General features: G+C 41.6%; 1 protein-coding gene across 4 annotated transcripts in view; it reads right to left on the reverse strand.

The window, feature by feature from the left end:
- Positions 1–10,878, reverse strand: part of Slc39a12 (solute carrier family 39 member 12) — a 127,446-nt gene extending 116,568 nt beyond the window's left edge. For all 4 annotated transcript variants that reach the window (XM_052156936.1, XM_052156933.1, XM_052156932.1 and 1 more), the window contains exon 1: positions 10,621–10,878. In XM_052156936.1, coding sequence (XP_052012896.1) covers positions 10,621–10,878 — 258 coding nt within the window. The remainder of the gene's footprint in view (positions 1–10,620) is intronic.
- Between the last annotated feature and the right edge of the window lie 773 nt (positions 10,879–11,651).

An 11,651-nucleotide genomic window follows, 5' to 3' on the forward strand; every position in this document is an offset into this window, starting at 1 on the left:
TGCCGAAGATACCATAGAAACCATTGACTCAACTGTCAAAGAAAATGCAAAATGCAAAAAGCTTGTATCCCAGAACATCCAGGAAATCCAGGATACAATGAGAAGACCAAACCTAAGGATTATAGGTATAGATGAGAGTGAAGATTTACAACAGAAAGGGCCAGCAAATATCTTCAACAAAATTATGGAAGAAAACTTTCCTAACTTAAAGAGAGAGATGCCTATGAATATACAAGAAGCCTACAGAACTCCAAACAGACTGGACCTGAGCAGAAATACCTCCCGTCACATAATAATCAAAACCCCAAATGCACTAAACAAAGAAAGAATATTAAAGGCAGTAAGAGAGAAAGGCCAAGTAACATATAAAGGAAGACCTATCAGAATCACACCAGACTTCTCACCAGAGACCATGAAAGCTAGAAGATCCTGGGCAGATCTCATGCAGACTCTAAGAGAACACAAATGTCAGCCAAGACTACTATACCCAGCAAAACTCTCATTCACCATAGATGGAGAAACCAAGATATTCCATGACAAAACCAAATTTACACAATATCTTTCCACAAACCCAGCTCTGCAGAGAATAATAGGAGGAAAACTCCAATACAAGGAGGGAAACTACACCCTGGAAAAAGCAAGGTAGTTACCTTCCTTCATCAAACCCAAAAGAAGATAACCACTCAAATATAAAAAGAACATCAAAAATGGCAGGAAGTAATAATCAATATTCCCTAATATCTCTTAACATCAATGGTCTCAATTCCCCAATAAAAAGACATAGACTAACAGACTGGATAAGGAAACAGGACCCTACAATTTGCTGTATACAGGAGACACATCTCAGTGTCAAAGATAAAAACTACCTTAAAGTAAAAGGCTGGAAGACAATCTTACAAGCCAATGGTCACAGGAAACGAGCAGGAGTAGCCATTCTAATATCAGATAAAATTGACTTTCAACCTAAAGTCATCAAAAGAGACACAGAAGGACATTTCTTGCTGGTCAAAGGAAAAATCCACCAAGAAGAACTTTCAATTCTGAACATCTATGCGCCAAATGCAAGGGCACCGTCATTCGTAAAAGAAACTTAACTAAAGCTCAAAGCACACATTGCACCTAACACAATAATTGTGGGGGACTTCCACACTCCACTTTCCTCAGTGGACCAATTGGGAAAACAGAAACTAAACAGGGACACAGTAAAACTAATTGAAGCTTTGGACCAATTGGATTTGACTGATATTTATAGAACATTTCACCCTAAAGCAAAAGAATATACCTTTTTCTCAGCACCTCATGGTACCTTCTCCAAAATCGACCATATAATTGGTCACAAGACAGACCTCAACAAATATAAGAAGATCGAACTAATCCCATGCCTCCTATCAGATCACTATGGAGTACAAGTGATCTTCAATAGCAACAAAAACAACAGAAAACCCACATACACGTGGAAACTGAACAATATTCTACTCAATGATACCTTGGTCAAGGAAGAAATAAAGAAAGAATTTAAAGACTTTTTAGAACACAATTAAAATGAAAACACAACATACCCAAATCTATGGGACACAATGAAAGCAGTGCTAAGAGGAAAACTCATAGCCCTGAGTGCCTCCAAAAAGAAAATGGAGAGAGCATACATTACCAGCTTAATGACACACCTGAAAGCCCTGGAACAAAAAGAGGCTATTTCACCCAGGAGGAGTAGAAGGCAGGAAATCATCAAACTCAGGGCCGAAATCAATCAAGTAGAAACAAAGAGAACCATACAAACAATCAACAAAACCAGGAGCTGGTTCTTTGAGAAAATCAACAAGATAGATAAACCCTTAGCCAAACTGACCAAAGGGCACAGAGAAAGTATCCAGATTAACAAACTTAGAAATGAAAAGGGAGATATAACAATGGAAACTGAGGAAATCCAAAAAATCATCAGATCCTACTACAAGAGACTGTACTCAACACAACTGGAGAATCTGGAGGAAATGGACAGTTTCCTTGACAGATACCAAATACCAAAATTAAATCAGGACCAACTAGACCATCTAAACAGTCCCATAATGCCTAAAGAAATAGAAGGAGGCATAGAAAGTCTTCCAACCAAAAAAAGCACAGGACCAGATGGCTTCAGTGCAGAATTCTATCAGACCTTCAAAGAAGAGTTAACACCAATACTCTTCAAACTATTCCACAAAATAGAAACAGAAGGAACACTACCCAATTCCTTCTACGAAGCCACAATTACGCTGATACCAAAGCCACACAAAGATCCAACAAAGAAAGAAAACTTCAGACCAATTTCCCTTATGAACATCGATGCAAAAATACTCAATAAAATTCTTGCCAACCGAATCCAAGAACACATCAAAACGATCACCCACCATGATCAAGTAGGCTTTATCCCGGGAATGCAGGGTTGATTCAATATACGGAAATCCATCAATGCAATCCACTACATAAACAAACTCAAAGAACAAAACCACATGGTCATTTCATTGGATGCTGAAAAAGCATTTGACAAAATTCAGCATCCTTTCATGCTTAAAGTCTTGGAGAGAACAGGAATTCAAGGCCCATACCTAAACATAGTAAAAGCAATATACAGCAAACCGGTAGCCAGCATCAAACTAAATGGAGAGAAACTTGAAGCAATCCCACTGAAATCAGGGACCAGACAAGGCTGCCCCCTTTCTCCTTATCTTTTCAATATTGTACTTGAGGTACTAGCTCGGGCAATTCGACAACATAAGGAGGTCAAAGGGATACAAATTGGAAAGGAAGAAGTCAAACTATCATTATTTGCAGACGACATGATCGTCTACCTAAGTGACCCAAAGAACTCCACTAGAGAGCTCCTACAGCTGATAAACAACTTCAGCAAAGTGGCAGGTTATAAAATCAACACAAGCAAATCAGTGGCTTTCCTATACTCAAAGGATAAGCAGGCTGAGAAAGAAATTAGGGAAATGACCCCCTTCACAATAGCCACAAACAGTATAAAGTATCTTGGGGTGACTCTTACCAAACATGTGAAAGATCTGTTTGACAAGTACTTCAAGACCCTGAAGAAGGAAATGGAAGAAGACCTCAAAAAATGGGAAAACCTCCCATGCTCATGGATCGGTAGAATCAATATAGTTAAAATGGCCATTTTGCCAAAAGCAATATACAGATTCAATGCAATACCCATCAAAATCCCAACTCAATTCTTCACAGAGTTAGAAAGAGCAATTATCAAATTCATCTGGAACAATAAAAAACCCAGGATAGCTAAAACTATTCTCAGCAACAAAAGAAAATCTGGGGGAATCAGTATCCCTGACCTCAAGCAATACTACAGAGCAATAGTGTTAAAAACTGTATGGTATTGGTACAGTGACAGGCAGGAGGATCAATGGAACAGGATTGAAGATCCAGAAATGAGCCCACACACCTATGGCCACTTGATCTTCGACAAAGAGGCTGAAAACATCCAATGGAAAAAAGATAGCCTTTTCAACAAAAGGTGCTGGTTCAACTGGAGGTCAGCATGCAGAAGAATGCAAATTGATCCATCCTTGTCTCCTTGTACTAAGCTCAAACCCAAATGGATCAAGGACCTCCACATAAAGCCAGACACTCTGAAGCTAATAGAAAAGAAACTGGGGAAGACCCTTGAGGACATCGGTACAGGGAGAAAGTTTCTGAACAGAACACCAATAGCATATGCTCTAAGAGCAAGAATTGACAAATGGGACCTCATAAAATTACAAAGTTTCTGTAAGGCAAAGGACACCATCAAGAGGACAAATCGGCAACCAACAAATTGGGAAAAGATCTTCACCAATCCTACATCAGATAGAGGGCTAATATCCAATATATATAAAGAACTCAAGAAGTTAGACTCCAGAAAACCAAACAACCCTATTAAAAAATGGGGTACAGAATTAAACAAAGAATTCTCACCTCAAGAACTTCGGATGGCGGAGAAGCATCTTAAAAAATGCTCAACTTCATTAGTCATTAGGGAAATGCAAATCAAAACAACCCTGAGATTTCATCTTACACCAGTCAGAATGGCTAAGATTAAAAATTCAGGAGACAGCAGGTGTTGGAGAGGGTGTGGAGAAAGAGGAACACTCCTCCACTGCTGGTGGGGTTGCAAATTGGTACAACCACTCTGGAAATCAGTCTGGCGGTTCCTCCAAAAACTGGGCACCTCACTTCTAGAAGATCCTGCTATACCACTCCTGGGCATATACCCAGAGGATTCCCCACCATATAATAAGGATACATGTTCTACTATGTTCATAGCAGCCCTATTTATAATTGCCAGATGCTGGAAAGAACCCAGGTATCCCTCAACAGAAGAGTGGATGCAAAAAATGTGGTATATCTACACAATGGAGTACTATTCAGCCATTAGAAACAATGAATTCATGAAATTCTTAGGCAAATGGATGAAGCTAGAGAACATCATACTAAGTGAGGTAACCGAGGCTCAAAAGGTGAATCATGGTATGCACTCACTAATAAGTGGATATTAAGCTAGAAAACTAGAATACCCAAAACATAATCCACACATCAAATGAGGTACAAGAAGAAAGGAGGAGTGGCCCCTGGTTCTGGAAAGACTCAGTGAAGCAGTATTCGACAAAACCAGAACGGGGAAGTGGGAAGGGGTGGGTGGGAGGACAGGGGAAGAGAAGGGGGCTTATGGGACTTTCAGGGAGTGGGGGGCTAGAAAAGGGGAAATCATTTGAAATGTAAATAAATTATATTGATTAAAAAAATTTTATAAAAAAAAAAAAGTTCAACCCAAGCTGGGCGGTGGTGGCGCCTGCCTTTAATCACAGCACTTGGGAGGCAGAGGCAGGCGGATTTCTGAATTCGAGGCCAGCCTGGTCAGGACAGCCAGGACTATACAGAGAAACCCTGTCTCGAAAAACCAATAATAATAATAATAATAATAATAATAATAATAAAATAAAATAATTCAAGCCAGTTCTTGAAGTGTCTTGTTTTGTGTGACAAGACTTAGTCATAGGAGTCACCTAGTTTTTGCCTGAATCTTTGGATGCCTGATGAAATAAAATAGAACTCTGAATCAAACAAGCTAAATGATTTTGGTTGTTTTTTTTTTAGTTGAATCTCGGAGAAGCTACAGAGGCCAATGTCTTGAAAGCTATAGGAAGCCTAAGAAAGAAGAAAATAAGAATTCTTCCCCTAGACAACTAGGATTGGTGATGCGGAGAAGGGAACTAAAAACCTGCAGTTCATCATCACTCAATTTAGCTTTGGGAATGAAGTCTTCAGCGTAGTTACAGTCGCATATGGAAGAGGATATTTAACAAATTTTGCAAATGTTGCCATCTCAAAAGAATCAAAGTCTATTCAAGGCCACACACTCTGGTAAAATATTCCTTGTTAAAGAAGAAAAGCTTCATTCAGGAATAAAATCTACCCTTTAGATTTTGTCAGGTGGAAGTGTAGAATTTACGAAGAGGAAGCAAACACAGATTCAGAGAATTCCTTTTTTAAAGATGTCATAAGGAAATGAAGTAGGGAACAGATTACTTAAACTCCAAGCAAGGGCTCTCCTTAAAGGCTAACTGGTCTAACCAGGTCTTGGTGGCAATTGCCCATCACTCCCTAAAGCTAAATCAGATTATCTCCTTCTAATACATAATTCAGCTTTTCGTACACCAGGCGAGACCTGCAGCCACAAAGATCAGCATGAGCTCTGTCTATATCCACAGCAGAAAGAGAGTGAAATACGACAGGTTCAGAACTGATAAGTACGATGTTTACATCTTGTTGCATCTGTCTATCTGTCTGTCTATCTATCTATCTATCTATCTATCTATCTATCTATCTATCTATCGTCTATCTATCGTCTATCTATCATCTATCTATCATCTATCCATCCATCTACCATCCATGTCTCTATTTATCTATCATCTATTTATCTCTGTCTATTTACCATCTACCTATCAGCTATCTCTTTCTTTTTTGGTATGTATGTATGCATGCATGGATGGATGGATGTATAGATGAGTGTATGAATGACATGAAAGTGGAAGGGGCCTCTGTGGGAAAGAGAAAGTGGGTAGCGGATGAAGTAGGGCTAGACAGGAGAGGATACTGGTAGGAAGTATAGTCAAGGTATGTGACATATTTAAATAAAAACATTCTTATGAAACCTACTTTGTACAAAGGATATATGTTGACAAACAAAAATGCTTTACAGATGGAGGGGTATCTCAGCATTTAAAAGCACTGGCTGCTTTTCCAGAGGACATGTTTGGATGGATTCCCAGCCCCATGTGCCTGTTCACAACTGTATGCAACTTCAGTCCCAGGGGACTTTACATCCTCAACCAGCATCTGTGGGCATTACATACATGTGGTGCACAGACATACATGCAGGCAAAATACCCATTTAGATAAAAAAAAAAAAAAGAAACAAATAAATCTTTTCTTACCGGAGCTTGATATAGCTGTCACCTGGGAGGCTCTCCTAGTGCATGACAAATACAGAGGGGAACACTCTCAGCCAACCATTGAACAGAGCACAGGGTCCCCAATGGGGAAGCTAGAGAAAGAACCCAAAGAGCTGAAGGGGTTTGCAGTGCCATAGGAGGAACAATATGAGTCACCCAGTACTCCCAGAGCTCCCAGGGACAAAACCATCAGCCAAAGAGAACACATGGAGTTACCCATGGCTCTAGACACATCAGCAGCAGAGGATGGCCTTGCTAGACACCTAAAGAAGGAGAGGTCCTTGGTCCTGGAAAGACTTGATGCTATAGTGTAGAGGAATACCAGGGCAGGGAAGCAGGGGAGGGTTGACTGGGAAAGAGGGGATGGCTTATGGGATTTTCAGGAGAGGAGGGAACCAGGAAAGGGGACAACATTTGAAATGGAAATAAAGAATATATCTAATAAAAAAAAATGATATAAAAAGAAAAGAAAAGAAAATTGCTATCAGCAAGAAAACTTTACAAGTTTATAGTCCTCCAATGTTTAAAATTTGGTTTACAGTTAATAGTAAATATACTCTCTTCTTTCAAATCCCTAAAAGCTTTATAAGGTATCTTTTTCAAATAGAAATTGTATCACTTCCTTTTCCAGCCATAAGCCTTGAAGGGTGGTGGGCAATGGAAGGTATGCACTAGAGTTATGGCTTTTCTGGCTCACAGAAGTAATAGTCCTACGTAAGTGAACTCGTATAAACGAATCAGATATATGAAAGTTATAGCAAATGAGCTGGGAGTGGGGCGGTTGCGGGCTAAGATCAGTTCCTTAAGACAGTGGCTGTGGCCTTGAAAGGCTCTGAAAATCATCTGAAAATTTCAGTTAAAATCCTAAGCATCTGAGACAGATGAAGAGGGTAATGTCTGGGGAGGGGTTTCTAAGGAATGTCATTGTTTCAGAGTCCCTGGAAAAGGATCATATGTTGCCTTGAAGGATAGGGACAATAAGGGACTGAAGGCATTGTGAGTTCCACGTACCAGTACACATATCTGTGTCCATGTGATCCTATAGAATTATCCCAGAAGAGACCCATTACCTTTGATTAAAGATTGGAAAAAGAGGTTTAATATGCCCCACTGACTAGAAGTTTCCTGACTAGAGGTATTTCCCCTCCTGGAAGCTATGCAGGGTCCTGAATCCTACTATGAAGGGGTTAACTCTTTAGGGGTTACTTATGTTAATCCCAAAGATGGAAGGAGAAAAGTCACCATGAAATACAAGCAATTGACTAGAGCAAGGTTTTGTGGTTGTTGTTGTTGTTGCTGCTGTTGCTGTTGTTGTTTCATATAATAGGGCTACCGCCTACTGAGGTGGGGTTTGAGAGGTCAGCCTTGGATGTGAGGGAGACAAGGCTTTTACAGAGCTCAGGGTAGCGAGTTTCCAATTGGGAGAGTTGGTGGACAAAATAGTCAGGATTACAGGATCAGAAAATAAGCGTGACAAGTCAGTCCCTCCTGAAATAAAGGTAGGGTTGCAACACACAACCTTTTGAAACAAAGACATGGTTCCTGTCTCCTGGAACAGGCAGCGCAGAACCATTTGTAGTTAGTTACAGGTGTGGCAGAGAGCAATCCTTGAGAAACAGAGGTTTAATTATAAACACAAATGAGCCTTGTTTGTCTTTACTATAAAATAGCCTGTAAGCCTAAAATGGAGGCAGGCTGGTTCTTCACTTAATCACAACGTGAGTTCGTTAAAACACCATCCAGGGGCTGGGAATACAGGGTGATTGCCAGAGCCCTTGTCTATCATGCATAAAGCCCTAGGTTCAATTCCAAGAACTAAAAAACAGAAAACACTCCAATTATTCTTACAGAGAGAGAGAGAGAGAGAGTGAAAGAGAGGGAGGGAGGGAGGGGAGGGGAGGGGGAGGGAAAGAGGGGGGAAGAGGGAAAAGGAGAGGGAGGAGGAGGGGAGGGGGAGAGAGAACACTCAGGATCAGGACCAAACTGTTCACTTTTTAAAACTACAACCTGAATGGCTTTATTTTTAAATGGCCCATGTTCTTAAATACCTCATATTGGTTTTTCTAATTCCATTTTACATTTTTTTCCTTCTCACAAATTCAATAACACCACCTCAGTCCCCAGACACTGAGAGATACAAACCCATCCCTTGCTCGCCTGGTTTACCACTAAAATGAACAGGACCTGTCAACAATCTGTCTTAAATTAATAAAGAGACCCAACAACAAGGCCAAACCCTGTGGTTTGGGCCAGAACCCAAATGTCAGTGCAACTGGATGACCTTTCCCCCCACTGGCTTTTCATGAAGGACAAAAAAACATTTCTTAGGCGTCTTACAAAAGGAATGTTGAGGAAGGCCAAGCCCTCTCCTATCAGTTTCCATTCTCCTCAGTTTCCCAGATCTGCAGAATGAGCAGCCTAAGATGTAGCGCTCTTAGACTGAGCATTTCCGAGCCCTGGAACAGATATAATTGAAGAGGAAGCTAAACAGCCCAAACTCTTGAAAATTCCTCTAAAAACAACATAAAAGACCCCCCTCCCTCCTCTTCAGCCCCAAACATGGAGAACAGTCTTGCCTGTTTATGTTCACCCAGCAAAACTAATATTCAGCCAGCTTTAATAAGGCACTTCGTCATTAAAGGAGACCGTGGCCCTGCAGCAGATTCTCAGCGGAAATTAATAAGATCTGACTCCTGCTTATTTCCAGTGGGATGTCTGTTGTTACTATCTATATCTATTAATGTCATCACAGACGAGTTGCCTATGATAACACATCTCCTCTGGGAACCATTGGGTGTTTTAATAATTATGGTGTTATTTATCATTCACAAAGACCAGAGAAAACATTCTATCGATAGAAGACCCTTTCTGTCACAAGAAGGACAAAACTAGAAAACATTTGGCCAGGAAATGCACACCCTCACCCCATCCTCAGCGCAGATCTCTCTGGGCCTGAGAAAGCCAGTCCATGACTTGGGACGCAGACATGCACTTCTGGTTTGCTTGTGCATGCTTTTGATTTATCTATGCATCTATAGATAAGAGGTTTTTCCTTTAAAATCTCATTGCTCTGGGGCGGGGTGACAAAGAGGGATTTCGTGGGCAGTTATTTTAAGACCCAGGTTCTTGGGTTCTCTTCCAAAGTGAGACTTGATAGCCCCCCTCCAGGGACTCCAAACAGTGGAACCTGATGGAACTCCTCCTACAACAACCAAACCCTGGGATTAGCAGTCTCCTTCCCCCCCCCCACACCCAGTTTCCTGCTCAAGCAATCTGGCAGGGTTGCAGGACAGAAGGTGGGTTGTTTAAGGGGACAAAGAGATGAGTGGGACTGGGGTGCATGATGGGAAATTCACAAAGAATCAATAAAGAGAGAGAGGGAGGGAGAGGGAGGAGGAAGGGTAGAGGGAGTAAACAGAGGGGTGGAGGGAAACTAAACCATCCTAGGCAAATCAAGATTCAGCGCGGGAAGGAAGAAGCCTTAACTCAGTAACTGTGTGAGCTGCACAGCTGATTCTGGAGAGGAGACAGGATAGGGTTCACTTGTTAGGTCAGGAGAAAGAAAGCTGTAGGGAAGGCTGTAGAATAGGTCTGGGAGGCATGGGAACAATTTCAACTCTAAACATGGCTGTTTCTCTCCGACAGCTCTGATTGCTCACTGCTAATGATGATCAAGACACTAACTCTGGGCCACACAAACATTCAAAAGCACTCACTGACACCTAGGAGTACACGTTCGGGAACTGAATGTCAGGCAAACATCAGAATGCTGTGATCCTCTCATGGGAGATCAATAGCCTCTGTCTAACATTGTCCATGGTCACTGCAGGGCAGAAAGAAAAAGGGCATCAGAAAGCAGAAGGGAGGAAGGGCCGAGTATTCATACATCAGCAAGCCAGAGCCCCTTAAAGAAGCAGAGAGGCCCTGGAAAGCTTACACAGGATTTTCCCAATGAAAAAAGCAATCCCTCGTGATTGGGCTGCTGTAAGGCAAATCCAGGACATGATTGCGCCATGCTGCACTTCCTGCTTGCATAGAACTTTGCATGTCATTGTGATAAAAATGATCCCTATGTGATCCACTGTTCCCTTTGGAGGATTCTTAGTACCCAAGCCTACTTTATTTCACTAACCAGCGTGCAATCTCCTCGTGTGCCATCTGTTCTCTGTGGACACCCAGTCCTCTCCAACAGAATTTTGATGAGGCTTTGTGGATGGCTGAGGGACGGGTGGTCACCAGCAGAGAGGAACCTCAGAACGTCTAGCAGGCCTTGGCTCCCAGGTCTGCTGCTATCCTGAGTGAGGGCTTTGCCGGTCTCAGTAGAGGAAGCAAGGCTGAGGGCAAGGGAAAGTAGAACCATCCACACGGAGAGATTTGTCCAGAAACACATGTCCACTCTTTGGCTTAAGTTGTCCTGGGGGTGAGTGATAAGCTTTGTGCAGGATAAACTTAACAACCAGAGTGATTCCTGTAGTAGAAAGGAAAAAACAAAGACTTCAGTGAGTGTGCATGCAACAGGTTTGAAATGGCTCACTAATTGGGTGACTGAGCAGATTTGCAACAACAGGAGGTCTGGATGCAGTTTGTAATCCCAAAGACCAGGCAGGAAACATCTCACCTCACAGTGGGCAGGAAACTGGGCATGCACTAATCAGTCAAATGGTTAAATGACCATGCACTTTCCTTGTCTACAGCCAGTGCCTGGCCGGGACCCAGAGTGAGCTGCAAAATCATAGAAAAATATTCTGTGCAGTCGGTGGGGAAAATTAAAGCGAAAATGACTTCTAATACGTTTCCAATATCACACTGAGTTAGAAGCCTTTGAAGAGGACAATGCCCTACAGGAAAATAGTAACATTCAAGAAACACTAGCTAGTTTTCAGCATAGTAAAACCATCCACCAAGACACTGGAGAATGAACTGTCTCCTTAAAAACTCTATAGAGCCCAGAAGGATGATAAATCTACTCGCTCGATAGTTTCCGAAAGGATGGGAAATCACTTTAGAGTCAATCAGAATTTATGGAGAAAACAAAGTCTTGAATTGATTGCTTAAAGAGTGCAAAATGTTAACCGAGTCTCTTGCAGTATCCGGAGATGAACCAATAATAACCCCCGGGCAGCAACAAGACCCTGAGATTATTTTTATGGCTTAAAGAACAGT

This window comes from Apodemus sylvaticus, chromosome 14, assembly GCF_947179515.1.
Source record: "Apodemus sylvaticus chromosome 14, mApoSyl1.1, whole genome shotgun sequence".
Classification (NCBI taxonomy): domain Eukaryota; kingdom Metazoa; phylum Chordata; class Mammalia; order Rodentia; family Muridae; genus Apodemus; species Apodemus sylvaticus.